The sequence below is a fragment of the Osmia lignaria genome, chromosome 15, assembly GCF_051020975.1.
Source record: "Osmia lignaria lignaria isolate PbOS001 chromosome 15, iyOsmLign1, whole genome shotgun sequence".
In the NCBI taxonomy this organism is placed as follows: domain Eukaryota; kingdom Metazoa; phylum Arthropoda; class Insecta; order Hymenoptera; family Megachilidae; genus Osmia; species Osmia lignaria.
In genome coordinates this window covers 3,990,438-4,015,280 of record NC_135046.1, presented here as the reverse complement: position 1 = coordinate 4,015,280, position 24,843 = coordinate 3,990,438, and the positions used below count along the sequence as shown (strand labels likewise).

The window sequence follows — 24,843 nt, the reverse complement described above, 5'->3', positions numbered from 1 at the left end:
TTGCTGTTGGAAGCCGTAAATGCTCAGACAAAGTGCGCATAGAAACGCCTGGTATACAAGCGCTGTCATAAGAGACGGATAAATGGAGGGTAGGCTATATGCAAGTTTGCTGATTTCGTTGATAATGGCTTGCAATCAATTGTTCGATAAGGGTTTCAACGTTTCGCTGCCGCTAGTTACTGAGCAATTTAAGCGAAAAGAGATACAGATTTTTTTAACTATAACAAAAAGAAAATCGAATGAATTTCGACCTTTGAACACGAAAGGAGTCCCATGAGCATCGACGAAAAGCGAAAACATTTATTGAATTTCGAAATAGCCCATGCGTACACGTGAGCCTTTGAAGATTAACGAGACCAACCCTGAAACCCCTTCCATATTCAATAGAACTCCTTTCTTTGGCTCTGTTCGCGCGTCGAGACCACATCCGACCGAATTCGAACCATTTCCCTGGAAAACGTAGTTATCTTCGCTGGGTCTCGCGCGTCGATGAAGGGGGTGCGCTATTCAGAGGAATAGAAAGAAGGGGGTGAAACGAGGAAAACAAAGGTATAGGCTCGTGTGAAGAGACTGTGTAACAAAAGCGGTGATCGTTATCGAGCAACCAACCTCCTTTGTTTCATCGTTTTCATCTCTACCTCGCTCTTACGTTCATCCTTTTTCTTTTCTTTTCACGACAATTTTCGTTTAAAAAGGATCTAAAAGACGAACGAGTATCTACGATGTACTATCCAATTCCGATCGTATCAACCGCTTGGGATTCGAGGAGTTGACCGGACGCTGGAAGTGCAAGTTACGACAGTGCAGGGATGTAAAGTTTCCCTCTAGTTTCTAATCCCGTTTACGAGTTCTAATCCTATCTGTATTCCGCTGATTCTTTCGGTGTACTGGTTAAACTAGTACCCTCTGATGATTGATTGCCTCTTTTGAGAATTCGAATTATCAATACATTCGCTGCTACCATCCATTTGGAAATGAAACGAAAGATGAAGTAAAGAATAATAGCTTCAAAGTGTCGCCAGCTATGACACATTGCTATAGAAATTCATATCAAGGTACAAGGTTTCTGCTGTTTGAAACAGTGGTCATAGCCTTGAAAAACGAGGCCAAACGAAGAGTACATTTATGCGTACTGTTTATTCTTTTTTTTTTTTTTTCGTTCTTTTTGTGCAAGAACTAAGCCTCCGACGCGGTGCGCTCGCTTTATGATATTCTCTTTATATTCGAGAGTTCCATCTTCTTTATGAAATCACGAATACGCGGCGTTAAAGCCGACGAAAAAGCTCGTCAAGCTTTTGAGTCTCTCCGATTGAAATATGTAAACGAAATGCCTAATTATCGTTGCTGAATTAATGTGAATCATCCTTGATTACGAATATCTTTCTTTCTACTCGAGGGTTGTTTTAATCCTCTAATGCACTAAACTTAACCATTCAAATTCCAAAGACGAAGTTGCTTAGCAAAGACATTCGGTCGTTTCTTAACGACGAATGATAAATAATAAAAAACGGAAATAAAATCTGCGAAAGGCGAAGTTGAAAGCTGGGACAGCAGTGTCACAGGGACGTATAACGCAGAGAATTTTCAAAGCTTGAAAATCGTTTCAACCTGGCACAACCTCGCTTCGGCGAATTTGATTTAACTTTCAGAAAATCTGCTTGAAAAATCACAGGAAACCGTACCGTTTCCGCGACGTTTTCCTGCTCGCATCTTAAAGGGGCTGACTCTTTGTCCACGATATGTTTAAATAATTGGCAAACGAAATTCATTCCACTTGTCAAACTGAAACGAAACTAGCGCGGTAAGTACGTCGACGGAAGTTGAAGAGAAAAGTTTTTTCACCGGGGAATGGTCTACTCGCGAGCAACCGCGTCTGCCAGTAGCTCGAGAAATATTCATTTTAATGGTTGATATAACGCGGATATTGGTTACCGCTGAAACGCTACGTGCGCGGAATTCTGGATGCTATCACGTGCCACGTGGGATATACAATATAAGAGGTGAGCAGGGTTTTGGTATTCGAAATCAGGATTGTGCGAACAGAAAGGAGCTGCAACGTTTCTCTATTATGTCAGCTTTTTGAATACGAAGTTTAAACGAAAACGATTAACACGTTAATCGCTACGGGATGGAAGAAATTTATATTCCGTAGGAGTACCAAGATTTAAAATACTAAATACCATTTTAAGAAAATAGTTTGGATCAATACTAAGCTCTGTGTAGATTGTCTACGCTCGAAACAATGGAACAAAGTGATATAAAAAAATGACAAACGATAAAGTCGTAAATTTCAACAGTAACACCATATTCGTATTCAGGTTTCTAATCGGCCACGAAAGCGTCGTTTGTTTCCCATGTTCCAGCGGGGGAAAGGAACGAATCCTCGGTAAAATATTGAATTTATTTTTTCCAAAGTAGTTCGTTTCAGCCGCGAGAAGCTTCTTATTCAAATGGAGACGCGGATCGTGCATTGAATGCAAATGACCGAGACGTAACACGATAGGGGGGCTTTAGTTTCTCTTTTTCTCTCTTTCTCTGGAAACCTGTACGCGCTCTCGAAACTTTCAGCCAAGTTATGCTAGAGAAGTTTTAACGAGAACTCCCATGATTCCGACGCCTATGGGACACTCGGAAAAGTTCGTTTTTGACGGGACGGAGAGCACGTGACGAATTCAAATCAGCAGTAAATACTTTGAACAAACATTCCACCGAGAACAGAAACTCGACTGGTAAAATAAAGCATTAGAAGGGAGACGGACAACGTGGTTGTTAAGAAGCTTGTTATTTTAAACTTTGCAATTCAATGGTGGCAAAATGATCAACGGATAGAGGAAAAATTCATTAGAGAATTTCCGACGAATTTTCATACTAATCTCTGCTGGAAAATTCATTCGAGTTCGTTGCCCTGTTTTACTACGTTTTCGTGTAATCGACAAGCGTCAGAGCGTCACGAATACAGTCAGGTTTCCTTGCATTTCTAAATTGCTCGTTTCGGAAAGAACGGATCTGGTTGCTCTTTCACAGCCATCACGAAGAACTTGGCGTAAACTCGGCAACTTTAGTTGCGAGTCGGTTCAATGAACACAAATTGCAAGGCGGCAGTGAACAAAAGAATGGCTGTTATGCAGAAGTTCGAAGAAAAAAAGAAGACTAATATCCCTTTCGGTTCGAAGCGAGAACGAGAAACGGAACTCTGCCCTCCGCGAAATATTTTACCATGCTCCAAGGAATTTTACTTTCCATAGTTCAAAACGTGAAACGGTCGATCCGTAACCCATAGCGAATTCCCGGTAGTCCCGAGGCTGCGTCTGTCTTCGGCTACCGGCTAAAAACGACCTAAGTGCGCCGGCAAAGTTTTTCATCATTTTTAACAACACCAGAAACAGAAGAAACGCGTTCGAAACTTCGGCTACTCTGATTCCCAGTTGCTTGGAAAATAAAAATTCTCGCGAGAACTTAGGTTACCTGGACCGAAGTGACGGAACAAGGGCCGGAGAAGATCCGTCCGGAAAGTCGGCGACGCACGGCACTTGTGTTCTTCACCCGGATGCTTAAGATTCCTAATTTTTATTCACCGGAGTAACTCATTTCCGAACAATTGCATGTACACAATTACTAACTTGGGTTCGCCAAGTTTGCGAACTTTTCGAGATTATCTCCGCGATCGTGTATATTGCCCGAACATTACGCGAGAAATTTAGTCCTGTTGGCTCGCAAGTTTATCGAATATCGTTGAAACAACGAGGAGGGATTGAAAGTTGCTATGGGAAGTCGCACTTTGGGAATTCGAAAACTGCTTTCTTCGTTAGTCGGCGAGCCACTCTTTGGAGGCTTCTTTAAAATAATAAAACTTGCGAAACTCGTCCACTCGCCGTCGTTCAGGTTACATAATGCATAAGATCGCTTCTTCCTTATCCACAGTTTTCGCTTTACGTCGTATTTATTCGTCTCGCGTCCACGTTCGCGTAGAAACAAAAAATAACAACAGTGCAGCTTGTTGGTCGAGTAATAAAGACCGATCACAAGCTAGATTAGACGCTTCGTTAAGCGTTCACCAGCGTGTAAATACAGCCAGCGTAGTTGTTTTAAAGGAACGCGAAGAATTATGGATTGCAAAGGTTAAAACGCAAATACAGATGATCCCCATTGGCTGGTTGGAGTTCTGCCAAGCGGACAAGTTAATTTTTAATTCTGACCGGAAGGGAGACAATCCCGACGGGCTGGCGAGAAATTGCGGGGCTTGCCGAGATTCGCCGTGATTATTTTTACGACGCGCCCATTGAGACAATTATCGACAATTTCAATTCGAATTGGCTTAATTTTTCCATCGATCGAGGAAGGGAAGCCCGTCACGATGGATATCGAGCGGTATTCATTTACGTTTAATTACCTTTTATTTCAATTGAATGGTGTTCATTCGTATCAAGCGCTCTTACATTACTCTTATTATTACTCCTCAAAATTGCTATCTTTCATTAAATACTACTGGTAAATTAACAAAATTCCACTTACCTTGAACCATCAGCTTGATTACGGCTTCCGGTGTGCTGCGGCTGTTCACCAAACAAGTGTACTCGGCGCTGTCCTGCGCGGTCACAGGATGAAACTGTAGCGCGTAGTTTTTCAACGACAACGACACCCTGTTCTGGTGATTCCACACGGTGGTCGTGTTGCTGCCGTACTCCAACAATCGCATACCGTCCGCCCGCCATTCCAGCATCAATATCAACGAATCCTCCGTCACTCCCGGACAATTCAGCGTCACGTTCTTGCCAGCCTCGACCACCATCTCTCCCATCATGGAATCTGGAAAAGCAGAGATCGCTTGTCGTAACATTCGTCAAGCGAACACCGTTATCGCGCGAATAAAAACCGACCGTGCAGGATCTGCTTGCGTCAGGACCATTTCGCTGGAGGCCAGATAAAACGAGACCACCCTGAACCATTCTACGCGTTTCTATTACTTCTACTCTTCACCTGACCTGACCGATCATCCTTCCGTTTCACGCAGAACAAACGAATCGACACGTTATTGATTAAGATTACGATGCTGTATAAAACGAGAACACTGAACGTTCCTTTCCAAACAATTTGCGTTTTACTCGCTGGCAGACATCAGGCCGCGTTAACGGAGAGCGTTCTAGCGGATTAAATGCAACGGAACGGATCAAACGACTATGATTGCAGTATCTTGAAGCGTAGAGCACGCTTCCGCTTCAAGTCCCCCGCGTTACGAAGCAATTTTCAGTCAAACTCCCTGGCAAAGAGTCTAATTAGTCGAGCTCTTCCTTGTTTTAGGACCCTATTCGAGAAATAGTTGAGAACGAACGCGAAGGACTATGACTTTCATTTATGAGCGATTTAACGCGTTCGTTGCTAACTGTGGACATTCGCCGGATGAATGAAATAATTAAAATAGCCGTAGTTATAATTATTCAATACTTCATAATTCTATCTTGCAATTCAAGCTTTTCACTCCCTACCTTTCAGTTATTTCATTGAATTAAACTTGTGGCGTTGGTCGCCGGTGCCCTCCCCCCACCCAATGTATACGCTTACGAAGACACCAAACGTTGGATAAAACTGAAGGTGATAACCAGACTTGAAGAGTATCACCGTTTTTCGCTTTAACCGAGGACAGCGATCGACGCTGTGACATCGATAGAAGTTCGAACAGTTTCGTTTCTCACGGACAACATAAAAGAGCACGAGTATCTCTATCGCGTCTACGATCGACCCCAAAAAGCACCGTGTCGCGTCGTTATCATTCCATTCGATCCCATCGCGCTTCAATTTTACCGCGCTCCAGGTAAATGGTACTTACTTTTTCTTTTTACTTTAATCTATGATGGGCGAACGGAACAGATTCGATTGTATTGGTGAACAACTTGGTGATCGTGTGTAAAGCGACTTACTTGTAATGGAATCCTTGGTTTGCACTTGTGATCCGTGTGACAGAATTGGAGAACACAACATTTTTTTGCAAGTTTTCCTTACAAGAAAGTCTTGATGAATGTTACGAGAACGAGAGTGATATTGTGTTCTAAACAGATTTCGAGAGGCGTCTAAGAACTAAAGTAATTCTACACGTATCAACGATAACACTTTGTACTCTTTATTCTTGGTGCATCTCTTCTGAGCGTCGTATCACAATTTAATTATTCTAACGTATATAATTTGCTAACTCTCAAACAATGGGTATTTTTTATACAATACGGTAACCTGTTTTGCTAGACGCGTTCATTTTAACTGTGACATTTAAGTGCTACAATTTGACACATACGTATTTTTTTAAAGAGCAAAGCCTCTGGAATGGGAGATTCATTTCATGAACGGCGAATTTCACTTTGATAAGCTTTAATAAAACGCGCTCTATCTCGCTGATTATTTTCTTTCCATTACTCAGAATAATAATTAAAAAAATGTACTTCGTTCAATAGGAATTTCATGGAATTCAAACGGTGATTTTTAATTTCCAAAGGGCAGCCTACCCTATGCTCCTTCAACAATAGAGTGGATCTTTACAAAGCCTACGTATGATTTCGAATTCTTTAATTTCCGATTCTTCTCCATGCTCATTGTCTAAGTTTTATACAATTTTTTAATATATGAAGATCTTTTGTTACAAAGTTTGAATGCCCGCTAGTCAAAGTATCGGTGTGCGATACTTTTCAGAGATACAAATCATAATTGATTCGACTGTGTCTTTCGAAGATTAAATTTAAGGCTGCTTGTACGTATAAAAATTCCTTTTATTTGAAAATAATGTAATGATGCAATTTGAATAAAATCCACTATTGTCAATTTTTTTTATAAACAGAATCATCCGTGTCTTGCGAATGAATTCTTATCAGTTCAGGTCACCGATCCTCTAACCCGCTTTAATTAATCATTGTAATCGCAAGGAGGCTCCATTACTCTCGTTCACGTTTTCACCAACTACGGTAAACTAAATCCCAACAAGAACCAAACTATTACCACTATTCCAACAGCGGTTTACATATTTCCGAAGTTTCGAAACGTCACCTGTTAATAACCGTACCGGACTGAATTATCCCATTACCAAAATTCCTTCCAACAGAGGGACAGAAGTTGACCCGTCTTCTCGTCTATGCTTCCATTACTTTCAACCATTACTTTCCCTGCAATTCCAACCCTGTACTTTTGCCACGAGTAAAATTTCCCTGTCGTTTTTATACTTTTTGCCAATGGTACGCCGTGAATTCGAGCGTATCCGTTGCTTTCATTGCATCGACCAGCAGTTTTCCATGGGAGAAAAAAGAAAATCAACGTAACGGAATACGCATTGGATTGACACTGTGCGGCCGGATCGCGGAATCGTGATTTTCGTTAGCGAAAGGTTGTTGCGACGTGATTCACCAAGTGATTCCATCTGCAATCTGCGATAAACTCCGGTGTGCGCTACCCGTTGCCGCATTCAGTTCACGCGTACGTATTCATACGTGCATAAAGTCCAGTATCTTCCCTTCTCCGTTTATCCTATCCACCGTTTCTCTCCCCGTTCCGTTACTCCGGTAGCTTCGATCCGTTGATCGGTATCCGTTCAATTCTCTTTCAAAACCGCCTGGACCGATTTCGTGAGCGTAACGTCGATCAACGTACCGTCCACGCTCCTGCGGCGTTCAACTTTGATCATCCGACATTCTGCATCAATTTCGTAGTCCCGGCCGGAAGTTACGATGGAAATTACCCCGAGACTTTGCCCATAATTTCATCGCCTGCATTATAACTTTGGTACACCCATCGGCTTCCTGGCTCTGCTAATCGTAAAACGAGCGGAATACACGCGGCGAGCGAGCCCCGGAGGACGTTATCGTTCACGGTGTCACGAATTATTCCAACGAGCCGTAACACGATCGTCGAAAGAACTTGATGAATGCCGAGTGTTTTTTGATAACAAGCACCTTTCTACACCTTGTAATTCTTCGTCCTGCTACTCGTGATATTTTATCGCTTCATTTTCGTTTTGTTTTAAAAATTCAACGAACGCGATTGTTTCAACACAACCTGCGATATTTTAGTAGCAAGATAACCGTACGTGTTTTCGATCCTTCTATTCAATCTCCCCAACATATCCTCTTACACCGATATCCGATAAACGAAAAATTCGAAGCTCGAATGTCGTTCCGGCAATCCGATTCGTCCAATATTTTTCTCGAAACAATATAAAAAAAAAAAGGACACGGAATAACAGGAAGAAAGTTTCAACTCGCAACACGACAACACCTTTCCGATTTCAAAATCACCGCTGCACGGTACGGTTTATACGAGCCATTCGAGTCCGATCCGAGTTAAATGGCGCAAACGCGTTCTTTACCTTTGCTATTTATAGTAGCCTTCCGTCTTCCAAGCTTTTCGTCGATTCGGCCAGAAGAAACGCGCATCGGAAAAATGAACCTGGCTGTTTGCAAAGCTGTCCGACGAAGCAACGACGCGAAGCGGAAGAAGGGACGAGCGGGTAAAAACGGATCGGGATAAACTGGCGCACGCAGCCAGCGATAAGGATATTGCTCGACGAACAGGACGAACGTTGGAGCACGCGAAAAGATCGTAAAACCCGCAGGGAATTACAGCCGAGAGAAATAATATTCGCCTGCGTTATGATCGAATTAACGAATGATTTCGTCGCGGAAAAGTGAAAATTACGATCAATGTTTTCCCTTTCATACGATTAATCGAATATCTAAAAGTAAAACAAACGTCTATTTATTTTGATTTGATCGTGAATCTAGTCGTTTCGTATTGGAAAACTCCAAAGGCTGTCGTAGATTTTTTATTTGTTTGTACGTTTATTTCAAATGAAATTACAACGTACAAAGGAATTCCTTTTACCTTTATATGCGGCTACCGATCGAATTGTCTGAAATTCAAACAACCGTGCCATAACGTTCCCTTAACCGGAAGCCGTTCGAACGGATAGAGGTTTCGAACGAACGACGAGCGCAGCCAGTGAAATATATATTAAACGATCTCTTGGCTGGATCGAGACTGCGCCTCCATTATCAGAAAAGTCGAGTGCCTTATTCCGTGAGATATACTTTAGTCGCGTGGACGAAAGTGGAGGAGAAAAGGGGGACGAGCGAGTCGTAGAGTACGGGAATAAACAAGGAGCAGGTTCTTTCGAAGGATCACGTTCTCCGACCAGAGAGCGAAGAAGCTAAACTTTCCGTCACTCTCGCGCTAGCTCATGGCCCAATAGAAGGCCATTTCGCGCACAAGTTAACATAATGTAAAAAGTTTTCCAGCCCGATAGTTGATAACGTGTGCCTTCATCGTAGCGGCAGTCTTCGAGCCTCGACTGCCAGATATACATACGCTCGTCTGTCCGCGTGATCCTCGATCGTTCGACGTGGCAACGGTATCCCGCACGCGATACGACCGCGTCAAAGAAACACCACCGCTTTATGAACTTGCCCTCTAAGCGGGTCGAACGCAGCAGGTTCCTCTTCGCTCTTTGAACTTTAGTCTGAAGTACATATACCGGAAACCTCTCACCCGTCCCGTTTCGCTGCCCTTCTTATTGGAACCATAGTACTTTCGCCGATGTCACGAAAAATGTCTACCATCTTGCAACAGCGAGCAAAGTTTCCGGTATTTTTCAATACGTATCACGAGCATCGGTATCAATTATTCGCATGGAAAAAGCAACGACTATTTTACTTAACGTTCGTCGGAGGAAACGTAACCGGAACCGAGCGAGGCCCACGAAATCGGCTTTGTGGCCCTGGGAATATCAGAGCGAAGCTTAAAAGCAGGGAAACGGTAAGCACCGAAGAGAGTCCTCTGTTTCAGTCGGTGCAAGCAAGGAACGCGCTATTATCTTGGCTTCTCGTTTCCTGAAAACGCACGACGATGAAGCATCGCGGTTGGATATCGGCAAAACGGTCGGGAATCACAAAGAAAGAAAAATTTCACGAAACAAAAGGACTCGGTGGAAGCGTTGGAGAGTGCCCGGAGGTTTCGTCCCTTTTGCTAAAACCGCCGCGCCGCGCGGGTTCGAGTCTGTTTCATTGTCTCGTCGCGATCTATACCGAATAATTAGACTGGCTTGGTAAAACCGGGCCGGCTCGTTCCACGGAACCGCTGGACCACGGTAATTCGCATAATCTCGCCAGGATAAGGCATTATGTAAATGCTCGGAAACGTCAACCCCTTAGCAAGGTCGCTGCTTTAATTGAATAGTTGAAGCTGGCATTTTTTGGTCCGGCGCGGCGACTCGCGTCTTGGATTGAAATTTCACCTCGACTTGGAAAATAAACGAGACTGGTCTCGAGCCGACTTGTAATTAAACGCAGTTTAAAGTTTTATTCCGTGGGTAACGGCTTTCGCGACGTTAGCTACTTGCTAAACGAAATTACACGTTCGATGCTATATTCTTGATAAAAAGAAAATGGAAAAAAGAAAGAGGAAGGCGTTCCATTTCCCGCGTTCCAGCTAACGAACTACCCGAGACCGTTCCTCGTCGTTTTTCGTTCACGGACCACGGCATTCTATTCCCAGACAGGATATAGATCACGGTATTTAACCGACTTCCTCCCCCGTGGTAAATGCAAATAAATAGAAAAGTACGGGCGTTGGGCCGAGAAAGTATCGGTGAGATTCACCGGGAGATCGAGCGAGAAAAGGGGGAAACAAAGAAAAAGAGCGGTAACGGAGTGAAGCGAGAGGAAAGAAGAGGAAAGAAGAGGAAAGAAGAGGATAGAAGAAAAGAAGAGATGGTGCAGCTTCGTGTTTCCTTTCGCGCTGTCGTTACGATTAATCCGGTTTCCCCGTAATTACATCGACGAACGCGCCACTAGAACGTGCCCCGACGTCCAACTTTCCCGTCCATTCGCTCCCTTTCCAGTGAAATCCTGCTGCCTCGAAAGATCGTTGAAACTCTCGACGGATTGGCCAACGCGTACAGACGATTTCCTTTTCCTCCTTTTTCTTCTTCTTCTGCTGCTGCTACTCCTCCTCTAAACTTCTTCCTCAACGATTGCGGGAAAACGACGAAATTTCTCGACTGCGAATTAACTTACCGTCACGATACTTCGGACCGTCTTCGATGTTCTCGCAACGGAACCGCGACCAGTTCATCCTCATCTGGAAATTGAATTTCATCCTCTTTCGCTGTGTAGGCGAACCGGCTTGCCGGCGTAAATTAATTTACGCAAATCTTCCACAGGCATGAATTTTTCCAGCACTAATTTCTCCAGAAGCCAGCGCACGCTCCACGGGATATAGTCGCAGAACCGTGGCAAGCCGTTACTACGGTAATTACCTTCCTACCTTCGTTCTGCTCCACCTTTTTGTCTCATAACCAAGTAACTATCTTAATTGCTTTCGCTTTTCTGCCTCTGGATACGACTACGATTCTACGCCCTCGTATCATTCCCTCGTCCCGTCTTTCGAACCCGCTACCGGCTTTCGTTTCTTCTCTTTCCTTCGTCTCGTACATCTTCGCCCGACATCGTTTCCTTCTTTCTTCCTTTATTCTTATCACGGATTCGGGGTTTCGTTTGAACTCGTTCATCCGTCATCCTTTTTCCTCCCATCTCGCATTCGTGGTTTTTCACCTTCCTCTCGTTCGCGCGATCCACCTGGCCGAGCGTCACGGTTTCGCGCTCGTTGTCCCTGTTCGCCGGCGATAATACCGGCTCGTTCGTGCGACGCGGCTGCGTGACAATCTTCCCGAGGGATTTCGAACGGAAGCAACCGTTCCGCCAATTTTCACGCTGTTCGCCGCCGTTCGCGTTGCCCGGCTTCTCGTTATTCCGCTTAGAAAAATCCGTTGAATGGACAGCCGCCACGGAATAGAGTTAACAAGCTCGGTAATTGTTGGCTGTCTAAGCTGCTTTCTAAGAATATTGTAGCAACGCGTTTTCTATCGCGGATTAGAACGGGCAGGCGCCGTAGCGAATCGATTTTTTCAATATTTTCTTCTTTATCTTTTTTATTTTTTAAAAGTACAACCATTAAGTTTTTATAAGCAACGTTTGAAGAGGTATTTGTGAGCATCGAGGATAAGGAGGGTACGCAGACCAAGCATCGAGGGAACGATCCACCGTAATTATGTAAACGAGTCCCGGACCAGAAGGAAATATGCGTTCACGCAACGATGAAAGAAGCAACGAGAGCAAGATTTTCGTTTCTCATTTTCAGTGGTGCACTCGTTGGCCCGGCTGTGCCTAAAGCGATCTCGTGGCTTCAACCGAGTGTGCTTCGCCGGTTCCCCGGTTGGAATGTCATTATTTCAACGAAAGCGTTTGTTACCGCTCGCTGACGACACTCGACTCCTTCGCGACGAAGTGTTTACTCGAAACTCGCTCAGCAACGAGCCGGAGTATCGCCGTCCAAAGGAATGATTTTTTAAAAATTCTCCAGCCGTGGCTGGAATTCGTTACAGTTGTCGCGAGCGTGGACCGTGATACTCGTATAGAGGAACCAGCTGCATTTTTTCCCTTGCATCCCTTGCTTTTCCTCGTTACATCGTCACCTTTCTCCTTCCCCGCTGCTATCTCCAACGGCGCGACCGCAAAATTGGACAAGACCTTCTCCTATTTCTCTACGCCATCCTTTTTCTATTCCTACACTCCAGTCTTGTCGGCTTTTCCTTTTTCGCGAACCATGCCAATTTGCCGTTTATCGCGACCAGAGAATACCAAGAATAGGAAAATTGTCATGGAGACAGTATCGTTCGGTTTCGATTTCGATCTAAAGCAGTTTTCTTTGTCAAATAATCTTTTGATCGAGCAGCGCATAATCTGACGCTAATCAAAACGCAAATCGTAGTCGAAGACAAACGATAGCTCTCGAAGGAACAATCGATCAACGACAAATTTACATGGGTCGAGAGGTTGAATAGTCACGTCTTTCCCCGGAAGTTACACGAATTTCGACGATCAAGCGAGATTTCCTATTCCTTAGATCTATGAACGATTTGCGAATCCTTCCGTCTAGCCAATACGTAAACTTCTGCCGGTTTAATTGGCTGCCCGGTAAGGCTGCCTCGTTAATTACCTTCCATTTAATTAACGTTTACCCTCTTAGGAGCGCAGCAACGGCCACCCTCGCGCGCCATGTAAATCACTGGCTTTGGATGCTCCAGTGATTCGACACGCTTCCGTTCTCTACTCGCGCCGACGAATCGTGGCGGACTTTGCGAAGACTTCATTAGTATCTTGTTTTGTTTCACTCGCATACACCAGAATCAAACGTTAATGTACCGAATATTAACATTTTACGAGATCACGGTATCACAAAAAGTGTTGTGTGTAAAATAAAGTACAAAATATAAACCACGTTGGGCTAGTTCTACCAAAAATCCTTTTCACTTTCTTCAAAGAAGTTCATTTCTTTTTTTTTTTTTACATTCACTACTGATTCAAAACTTTTCACCAGTACTGTATACATATGTATTTGCGTGTCTGTGTGTGTGTCTGTTCCCTTGAGAGAATTAAATTTGTGGAAGATTTTACAAAATTTGGTATTGCTCGACAGAGAATATTAACTCTTTGCAAAGCTATTGTAACAAACATGAAGAACTAGTTATATGCGTCTGACATATGTCGGATATACATCCCTTCAAGTTAATTAATGCGTTGATTACTTCGGAAACGCGATTGATGGACACTGCACATCGACGATTAGAAAATTTCAGCCACGTTAGCAGCGTTAAACGAAAGTTAGATTGCAAGGTATATTTTCAGCGAGGTTCCATTTTATTCCTGGTGAAAAACGAAACTGGAATTGCGTGGTCCGTGAGATTCCAATAGTCGACGATTCCGTTAATGGTTCATTCGATCCAGACAAAACAAATGGAACTACCCTTTTCGTTTCCTACAAATGGACGTTGCCTGGTTCGAGGCAATGCCTTCGTGTCTGAGCATCCCTTGGATTTATCTTCGGAAATGGGCACGCGAATTTCACCAAGCAATTTTACGTGAAATCGTTGCATTGACTTAAAGAACGCTCAACCATACATCAAAATTATGATCCTATATATTTTTCTACGAAATAAACCCACAACAGTTCCCTAATCGTGTTTCGGTTGGTATTTTATTAAATGAAAAATGCTCGGTACGGTTGGTGAACAAAAATTTCATAACTCGGATTTGTCGAGCAGTAACTTTAAATGAATTCTATAGAGAGTGCTCGATAGACCGATACAATTTTTTAATTTTCAGCGCACGGATTCGACAACGAGTTACAATCCTATCCCTCCAATCAAATCTTCGCAATTCTGTTTTTCGAAACATGCCAACGAACGAGCAACCGGTACGTCTGTCGTAAAAATGAATGAAAAATTATACAACATGAGTGCGATTACGTTCTAATAAACACATCCTGGTATGCGCTATCATCCAAAACTTCAGAGGTATTTTTCGATAAAAATATATCGAGTGAATTTTTATAAACGAAATATCTACATATACTAGTTCATTTAAGTTGATTTTGTTCCCGGTTACTCATCACTTCCACTCAAGGAACAAAACATAGCCCACTTTGTCACGAGCTCCTCTACCGATTGTTTTCCTACGTAATCGACTCTTCGTACCCATTTAATTACTCGATTACAAGCCAGCAGCTCGCACCCTCGTAAAATAGGGTAAACATTCCGGGTGAACGAAGACAATGTCCCTGTTCCAATGAAACGAAGAATCGATCGAAGCAACCACCGAGAATTAGGTACACAGAGGGCCAACGAAACGAGGGTATCGGTCAAGTGTCGGCTCGCTGTTCGTGCGTTTTTCAACGAAAGCAGAATATATTTGCCAGTGAAACACACACACACCTTGTACATACCCTCGTGAAAGCAGCGAAAGTACTCAAAAATAATTGGTTCACTTCGGTTGATCTTTCCCCTTAGCGAAGAGTTTCTTTCTTCGTTCGGTTGCTCGCAAAACCAGCCTAGCCGCAGTCATTCACCGAATATAAATATCAGTTCGACGATTTCTCGTACGTTCCCATTAAATATCCGAGTGCTGAGCTCGGTTTTTTGAACCAATCGTCTCGAGAGGTAAAGAAATTAGAATTGAAAAGATGCCGGTACAGGCTGCGACTGTTGGTTTCCCAGTTCAATTCTCAATTTCGAGTTGTACTCGGAACAAGAGGAACTCTAATAACACGATCGACTACTTTGTAAACTCTTAAAGCTTTGTTCGCTGAAGTCGTATCAATATTTGTTAAAAATCGACGTGTGTCGATCGAACAATGTCTCCTGCCAGGCCACAAAGGCACGTAAATAAATAAAGAATGATGAGACGGATAGATTCAGATGAGATGTCGTTGAGCGAAACGACACAGCAATTCCGTCACTTTATAGAGAAGAATATGTGCGATAGAGAAAGAGATCGCCCCAGGGTAGTCGCGAAAAGGGAACAAATCGAAGAGAAACAGAAGACAAACGAACACAGACGCCACAAGACGAAAGAGAGGACGATAGAAGGGTGGAAACTCAAAGCTTGTCCAGATGGGTGAACGTATGTACTAGCCGTAACTTTGTTACGTAAGTGATTGAGGTTAAACTTCGGGAAGGATTCGCAAACTTCTTACGGTTCGCAGCTGACAGACGCTGGATGCTTTCCCAGCGTGGCGCCGCGCCGCGCCGTGACGCTGTCGATTTCCCGTGATGGATCGTGACGTGTTTGGGGACACGAATCGATACCGTGTCGATAACACGCTACCGGATATTAGGTGTCGAACAACAAAATTAACGATTTTAATGAAGGGTTGCACGCGAATCTTCCACGTGAAATTGAAACCTAAAACATCTTCGTTCAAATTCTATTAATTTCTGAATACCGTAAGCACTTATTTCTGCTAGAAATGTGTCTCTGAAGCTCAATATTTCAATGGAATCTTCGAAATCAATAAGCTATTTCAATTTATATCACGGAGAGTATTAGTGGAGAATTAATGGTGTTATAGCTGGTGGACGATTCGGAGAGGGGAAGGAAAGAATTGATCCACATACCGGGTAGGTTAATTGGTTAAATCAGTCGGCCGGCAAATGAGAGATTCCGGTTTGGATCCCGATTCAGCAATTTCGTCAATCGTGTCTTTTCCTTTCTAGATAACTGGGGAATTGGTTTAGGAAGGATTACCTTCATACAAGTTGAGAAACTTGACTATGTACTCTTATTCATGATTCGAAATGAACTAAATTTTAACGCGTTTTACTAGACGATAACTAAGTTCTGCGTTCCTGTCTTACAATCTAGGTATATGTACTAGTTGATTTCCAAGGGTGTACACGTACGTCCTTTGTAACGAAAGGGTTAATATAGTTTAGGATGGTATCTACTTGCTCCGTACCTCGTAGAATAGTCTGTCGAAATGTCTCTTCACTGTGAAATACCTCAACAAAGTAATTCGTAGTATGCTTCCAAAGCATTGCCCGCTTAAGTGGATTCACGACGAATATTTTCCACAATGCTGAACGTACGGAAACACTCTGTTGAAGGAAATTGTTGCCTACGAATCGGTGGATGTTTACGCGGCTATTAACAGACCTGGTTAGGGAACGTAATGAAAGGAAATGCGACTTCTGAGAGCCGGGGCCGGATACGATTCACGAATTTATCGATACCATTAATTCGTTTGCTCTGAAGTCAAATTTCCGTGTTTCGTCTCTTGCCTCCCAGCTCATCGATGGAAAATTAACTCTAAATTTGTAGCCTGGCTTCCTGCCGTTCCACGAATATCGCTTACGGAGCAATTACAGCTTCGGGATCGGATCGATTGCACGGGCGAGAGGGTAGGATCGATTTTTCGAAAAATACGAGGGTGAATCGAGCTGCGATTCGGCCGTGAATTAATGCTTCGACTCGTTTTGCGAGCAACGCTCAAATAATTCAAGGAGCGTCGTCGAATCGCGCTAAAATGTTATTTGCAATCCTATTACCGCGAGCGTGCTTCATTCGGTTAGCGGGATTTATTGAATTATTAAGTTCGCGCGATTTCATTGAATCCGCTGCGATTTATGAAGAGGCGAAACTCCCAGACCGCACTCCCGCTTGTTTCGCGACATCTGTGTAAGCGATTAAAAACCCGCGTTCGACCGATGTTAATAAATCGTCCATTTTGTGCGTATTAACGCGAAAGTGGATTAACGTGTTCGAACCCCCCCCCCTCGACATGCTGGTGGGTCATCAATTGTATTTTTCGCATGGGTCATAACCATCTTCCATCATCGAACACCACGACCAATGACAAACTCTCTTTTGTTACACGTTGCACCGAATAATTTCTACAAACAATGTAGAAATACTGCGGAATTGGAAAGAATATAACACGTTTGAAAGCTTACAAATTGAAAATGCAATTAAAGGGAACAACTGTAATTGAATCGTTTAATGATAATGAGGAACAGCAAGAGAAAAGTTTAATTAAATGTGTTAATGAGATCCATACAACTCGGCGGGTTAAAAAGCGATGTTTCATGAATGTTCTTTCATGATTATACGTTACAACCACCTGAATTAACCAAGGTACAACAATATAAGCAATGCTCAGTTGTGCTGATGCGTTACTGTAAGCTTTAAACGTGGTCTCCTCGAAACGGCAGAAGTTTTGCCCATACTACTGAACTTTTAAAGTAGCCGGCTACACGATTATGTCCTGTTACGCTTTAATATGATTGCAAAAAAAAAGGAGTAAAATTTTAGTCAAGAGTACGCCTAGCAATTTTCGCCTTGTTCTTGGAATTTGTATAAGGTATATCGGGTCTATATCGGAAGTGTCTTCCAACGGTTGGACTAATAGTATTCATTTCGCGAATGAACAAAAGAGAAACTCCATTGAGATAGTGGAGTACTGGAACCCTTTGACGTTTACTCGGAGCACACTGGCTGCCGGACGAATCCTAATTCGGTTGGGTCGAATTAATCAAATTACCACGGTTCCCTCGATCTCTATCGAACGCCTCAGCTCGTCTTGGAATAACCGGCGACGTTCGACGATGGACGGCAAGTGGCCGAGCCAGTTAAGGGTCCCCAGGTAAACACGAATAATCCAATTTCTCTGCTGAGCACCGCGAGGTCAACAGAATTTCGGGCACGTCATTGTGGCTTCCTAATTCCGTTCACCTTAAAACACACAAACGGACCGGCGAACGTTCCGTCGTGTTACGCGGCTCCCCTTTCACCCCGATCACGTATCCTTAATTATCTCGTTACCAAGTGTCTCCGTATTTCACGCGATCCCTCGCTAACGATTTATCGCGTTATTAAAGATTAATGATGATCCGCCTAAGCTAGGTGGAAAAATTTCAACTTTCTCGATTTAGTAATTCTTAAGTCGAAAAATGACACCTACAAATGGGAATACCTCTGTATCGCGGATCCACTGTACCCGTAATTATCTCATTCCCCCAGTGTACCTACGTTTTAGCGACCCTTTGCTAACTGTGTATTCATCGCTAATGAAAGATAATGACCGCGAACTAGCCGGCAAACTCTAAAACTCATTTATTAACGTTAATTGTAAGAACAGTTACCGCAAACTACACCGCGACCGAATCGCTTAACAGGAATATTTATTCGAGTTCAACGAGATTGTTTGATTCGTATTTAATCGGCGAGTGGTAGAATTTTCTTTATCAAAGGTGCAGTGAATTGTGTGTTATCGGTGGCTGTTATCCGAGGATCCGTTTCGTTGAAGATACCAAGAACTTTGAGGCAATTAGCTATTATTAGATCGTGGTTAACGCGACGAAGTAGGCCTCGGGAAATCTTGATACAGACCATTCCGTTAATACCGTAGAATCTGTAACGATGCACAGTCGCATGCACAGCTCGACCAAATGCTTATTTGCACGCGAAATCCTTGCCACTCGAAATTCTGCAATGTAGGCCGTGCAGCTATGTTTCGACATTTTGTTATTTTGATAGGTTCGTTCTCACTGTCGCGCGACGGGCTGATTTTCATCGTTTCTCTTATTCCCTGTTTGCTATTCAGAACCGAATACCAAGATTAACACTGATCATTATTGTCTGCAATTCCAACTACTGCATTCAATTATACGACGACCAAAGTCTCGAACAATTAATTGTCTAGCGCTTGTCAGCTCGGCAAACAAAGAACACGATGGATTAAGTTCCTCGCGACCATCCCACGTTCCTTTAATGACCCGCGATACACTCCATCTCTTGATCCATCTTTCGCTCTCACAGCGCAATCTTTTTTGTGTCGCAACACGAAGTTCGTTAACGAAACAAGCCAACAATCCTCACCTGGTTTCTGCAACGAGACGTTCACACAGGCTGAATCCGCGTTGCCTAATCAACTTTCTATCGACGCTCGCATTTCATTGGCAAATCCTACGCGTCGTAAGTTGAACGATCGCCTAATGCCATGTCGTAGGTCGCGAGCTCGAACGCGATGCGATATCGCTTTTAAATCCGTTAATGCGGGCTTGGGAAAGGCAATTTGCATAGGTTTCACGGTAACACGTTCCAAGCCCTGCCGCGGGACTATCATTGCTACAACCTGGATTCCTACTCTGTTAATCCTTTGGACTTTTAAGCAGACCTCGACACTTTTATCCGACCAAAGAATTGTATTTGAATCAAGTTCTTGATCGACGTACTGTTCCCCTCTAGTTTTTAATTTAAAAGGTTTTGATACTAATAAGACATTCCAAAAATTTTCACTTCTTCTTTCTTGGATATTGATCATGCTTACCTCCAATTTATTAGGCTTCTATACCAATCGACAAAGTTTTTACCATTCATGTTCCGTGGTGCAAACTTTAATCGTGACGAATCGATGACAGAACGTACTCCGCGCAGATCGTAAGTCGTTCCGAGGGGTAGAAGCGATTTTATTTCGAAATTCTGAGTTTCGTCGAGGTTTTTCGACCTCTGTTTCTCTTTTTTTTCCGTCTCCCCTCGGGTCCCTTCGTTCGACTCCCCTGCTTTTTACCCCCTTTTTCTTCCTTTCTTTTTTTACACCTCACGCCGCATGACGTTAAATCACACGAAAGGCTATAAATCCGGCGCATTTCCAGGACAGCTGATCCGGCAGGAAATATCAGTAAAGTGGAACAAACAAATCTCACGGCCACCTCGAACGTTTCGCAGACGAAATGCTGCTCTCGGACTATATCGTAAATGCATCTCGAGCGTATTCCCGCCGTCCGGTCTCTTCGGATTCGCCGTTAAATCGAGCTCAGCCCGGAAAAGCATCAGCTGCGATCTCAACGCCGGCTTTTTCCGCCTTCTTTCACGGAACAACGCTGTTTCGAGCGTGCTGCATTAGTAAGCAAACTTTATTCACCGTAATCGATCGATAGTAACCGAGGAAATTTAGTTGTCTACCCGTTTTCTCTGTATTTTTACGATCGGCTGCAGGTAGCTGGAAAATGAAACGAAAATCCAATTGATCGATTAATGTTTTTATGAAACCGATAATTATCAACTAACCCTCTTCTCTAACTCGACGTACAATTTAGAGTTTAATTTAAAAATAAATTGAAATTCTAATTTCTTAATATATTATTCTCCCAAATATATGAAAGTTTTATGAGTGGTTAAAATTACAAGGTTTTAAAAGATAATCTACGAAGCGTCAGCTGCGACTTCACTGGTTTAGAGAACGAGCACTGACTCGTCTGAAGAAAGGCTGTGGATCGAGTGCGAAGGCTCGACGAAAGAACAGGAGCCGTTTAATCAACGATCGATGAAGAAAGAAAGAGCAGAGCCCGCGGTGAACGGGAAGAAAGTGAACGGCTAAAAGGGGGAGAAGAGGGGTGGTAGGAATTGGAATAAAAATGAGGGTTGTTACCGATGGCGGTTGGATCTCTCATTTGATTGCAGGCTGGTGGAAAAATTGCATTTGTGTCCCCGGGTGCCTTTGGCTAGCCGAATAAGCTACGGCACTGAACGAAAGGGCGGTCCCCGGGGACCTTTAAGCGAGATCAGATATTATGTTAAACGTTTTTAGTTATTCACTCGACGCTCCCAGCAGGATCTCCCTGTGCCGTCGTAAATCCGCCTTTGGTAATCGAGAACGATTCGCAGGGAGCCGAATGCCGTTCCTTCATCTTCTCCGTCTCCCTAACGAATTGATTGACCTTTGAGGGAAAACCCAAGAGGTTTATCGACGTCTTCGAGGCCGGAGGGGATGAATCGCCGAAAGGGCTGATACAGAGCATCCGTGGAACACGTTGTGAAATCGAAAACGACGGGGTGCTCTACGGGTAATGAAATATTTCAAATCGTTCCTTTCTTTTTCTCCCTTCTCACTATCGCAGGATAAGGGACACGCTATCTCCAGCAACGATTTTAGAATTTGCCACGAGACAAATCGTCGTCGAGCCGATAGGGATGTTTCGCCGATGGTATCCGTAAAAAGAAAGATTTCAGGGAAAACAGGCTGTTCTTCTTCCTTTCAATTTCCTTTTTTCCTTTCACTAGGGTTTCATATAGCCTCTATAATTTATACCATCTATCCGTGCCGTTTTTCATGTCCATGCTTAGTTCGAGATGTTAAATCTTATAAAATTATACAATCATTCTGTGTTTTCATTATTTCACCCTATTTTTTTCTCCCTGATACCCTAAAATCATGTACTATAAAGAATATTCACACGAAATTATCTAATATTTGTAACAGCCACTCGTGTTACTCGTTGTACGCTTTAACACATTTTTGTCAGAAATTTCAGTGTCAATAATAGTTAATGGGATAGAAAAGTGAAGTTTTGACGGCGTTGAAAGAGTAACGGATCATTTGTCGTCTAGGAACAAAGTGATGTCGCGTCGTCCGGGGAAAGCTCTTTGTGCTTTTGAAAATCGCAAATAATGCTCGGAACAGCACACAGGCTCGTTTAATGAATTTCTACCTGGGAACAAACGTTGCCACCGTAAATCGCCGTCCCGTCCTCGCGACAAAATTATGGTAAACGCGCCGGGAAGCTTCATAAATGGGAAAGCAATGACTGCCCGACAGGCTGCTGAATACGAGTCGACGAAAAATCAATAATATTTTAGTATCGGCCGGTCGACATCTCGTTTTTAACCCGGTCGACAAGCGTTTCAAAACATTTTCGCGGCGCACTTTCAAAGACGCGTCAATCTGGCCAGAAAGGAAAGCGTTTGTGTCGCTTAATGCGCGGGTGTCGCATTGGAAATTGATTTACTTGCTCGTTAGTAAAAGTTCATTTGCTCGACGAGCGTACTACCGTTCGAAGCGTTACGCTTGTTGCACTTTTAGCAGCAGGAAACAGTGACTGAGGGATGGTTTGTGTGAACTGCAAACTGTTCGAAGCGAACGACTTTGTTGAAGGTCTACCATTTTACTCCGCTTTTTCACCTGTTTTTTATTTAAACGCAATTTTTGGAAACTTCACCCTTCGTGGTTCTTCAATGACTCGCGAAATTGACAATCTTTTTACTCGCAAAAAATCGAGTAGGCATACTCGACCTTTTTTCAACGATTCAACTGCCAAAATAAACGTTTACCTAGAAATATTTTCAAAGAATTGCTTCGAATCTTCAGCGTGTCTGTCTCTGGTATTCGACTTGTCTGAAAGACCTTTATAGGAATCGGCGAGCAGAGGTAGAAGAGAAAACTCGTAAAAACGGATAGTCTCGCGGACGGTTTCAAATAAACCAATGAAAAAGCGACATTTCGAGACTGTCGGCTGCTTCGAACACGATGTCCTTCGAATCACGAAGGGTTGGCAAACCTCTGATCTTCTGCTAGGCTGGCTTTACCGCGGCACAGCCAACGTAACGTCCGTTTTAATAACGTGTCAGAGTGGAACGAGCGTTGACATTCTTTGGCTGGGTGTACGCCTGCCAGAGGACAATGCTCGTTCGAGGCCCGTGGTTGGAATATTTTAGAGATAAGGTCGTTCGAACCAGGATGTTCGTTCCAGGCTGGCTTGATTTACCCTAAAAACGGTGCACCGATTTATGACTAAAGAGACTGTGACATTGTAATTTACAATTACTTGTCGTTAGCTTTCCAGCAGCGAAAGAAAAGAAGGGTTATTCTAAAATTCTAATATAAAAAAAAATATTGCGTTTCGATATAAGAAGATACCGATACTTCTATTTCAAGGCCAAAAAATAATGAAGAAAAGTATCGATACCATAGTGGTTTTGATTCATCCCTAGGTGAAAAATAAGGAGGACAATCAAGGAAAAGTGCGACGAGGTAAGAAATGTAAGAGAGAAGGGTGGAAGGGATGGAAGGCTGTAAGATTGTAAATAGAAGGATAAAAACAAAAATCAGGAGAGAAAAAGAAGCAAAAGAGTGTAAGGAAGTAGGCGAAGTCTTGGTAGCAGGTGGAAGTAAGGGGAACAATGAACAGAAAGTGCGACAGGGTAAGAGATAGAAGAGAGCAGGGAGTTGGGGAAGTCTGTAAGAGAAGATAGGGGGACAAAAACAAAAATCAGAAAAAGAAAGGAAAGCAGAAGACTGGAGGAAAGTAGACGAACTCGGGGCCGGAGAAAGGGGGAACGAACAGACGATAGGGTGCGGAACGGAAGATATGCAAAGTTCGGAACTTAATTCATTTCTAAGGCGCCTCACGCGAAGCCTGAACGTGCCAGATCGCTCGGTGCGGTGTTATACTTACTATTGCGGCTTCCGTACATCCGTGCTCCCGCGAATTATTAACCACAGTACCGGTGTTCACCGGCAGCTTCGCTAAACAACTTCATCTCCTCGTAGAGACCCAGCTTTTCAAGTCTCCTTTTCGTATTTCCGACTGGTTGACGCGTGATTTTCAAAAATTTCCAACGAATCGAACCAGTCTAAACGTCAACGATGCATGGACCAGGTAGAAAAGTTACATCTCGAACCCATCGATTCGATCTATCGGTTACTCGACTCGACGGAATTGCGTTTTCTGGAAACTCCTCGAGACCTTTGAAGAGATTAAATCCCTGATAAAAGTACGCCGGTTTCTTTTACTATTTTCTCCACTTTATACCCCGGTCCCGCCAATTTCCATCAGGAAAAATTCTGACGCGACGAAAGCGATCCAACACGCAGTTTGATGAATCGACGCGTTTAATCTTCTCGAAATTCTATTCGAGCGTGTATCGAAAATCCGATCGATGTTCGAACTCGAACAGCTACTACGCCAATCGAGTAGCGATTTTAATCGAACTTTACCGTGATTTTCCTATAGACGTTTTTGCGTGCTGGAAAAACGCTTAAAATACACATCCGCGATTGCTGACATAAACTTGTATCAAAATTTTGTTTATTTCCATTCTTGCTTTTACAGAAGAAATTGATGGCAATCAACTTTGTATTTCTTTCCTTTAAATTACTGACTGCGAATGTGTTAAATAGAGGATAACCGTCGACGAGGTTCGATTTGGAAAGATTGAAACGTCAATTACGCGAAAGCACCGAGATTATCGAAATACCATCCGTTTGAATTATCACGGCACCACTTGGCCAGGAATATCGATTATCCGGAAGCTCATATAGAATGTAAATAAGCTCCTCCTGTCCCCTACCAGTGTGTGTGTGTCGTTGTTTATTCGAGCCTAGCGGCCATTCATTGTTCCCTATCGAACCGCTGTTGTTCTACGAATTTATCCGTTGCGGGCGTGCTCCTCTTTCTCTATTTAAAATACGGCCTCGCCGACCAGGGTGGGTACGTTCGACAACCTCTTCCTTTTCTCTCCCCGATAAGTGGAAAGACTCTATTAATTCGAAATTTGTCGGGTGCAGTTTCAGGAACTGGGGAATTGGTGTTGAATAATTTAGAAGAGTTCCAAACCATCTAAAATTAACTTTCAACTGTCACTGCTTCAAATGACCCATCGTCCAAGGACTAATTGGATCTAATAAGAAAAAAAAAAGTCGAGG

General features: G+C 43.3%; 1 protein-coding gene across 4 annotated transcripts in view; it reads right to left on the bottom strand.

The window, feature by feature from the left end:
• LOC117600356 (Protein tyrosine phosphatase 99A) overlaps positions 1-24,843 on the bottom strand; it is a 274,753-nt gene that overhangs the window by 161,022 nt on the left and 88,888 nt on the right. For all 4 annotated transcript variants that reach the window (XR_004580435.2, XM_034315697.2, XM_034315695.2 and 1 more), the window contains exon 2: positions 4,513-4,806. Coding sequence is in view for 3 of the 4 variants with exons in the window: in XM_034315697.2 (XP_034171588.1) it covers positions 4,513-4,806 (294 nt within the window). In the remaining variant the exon portion in view is untranslated. The remainder of the gene's footprint in view (positions 1-4,512; positions 4,807-24,843) is intronic.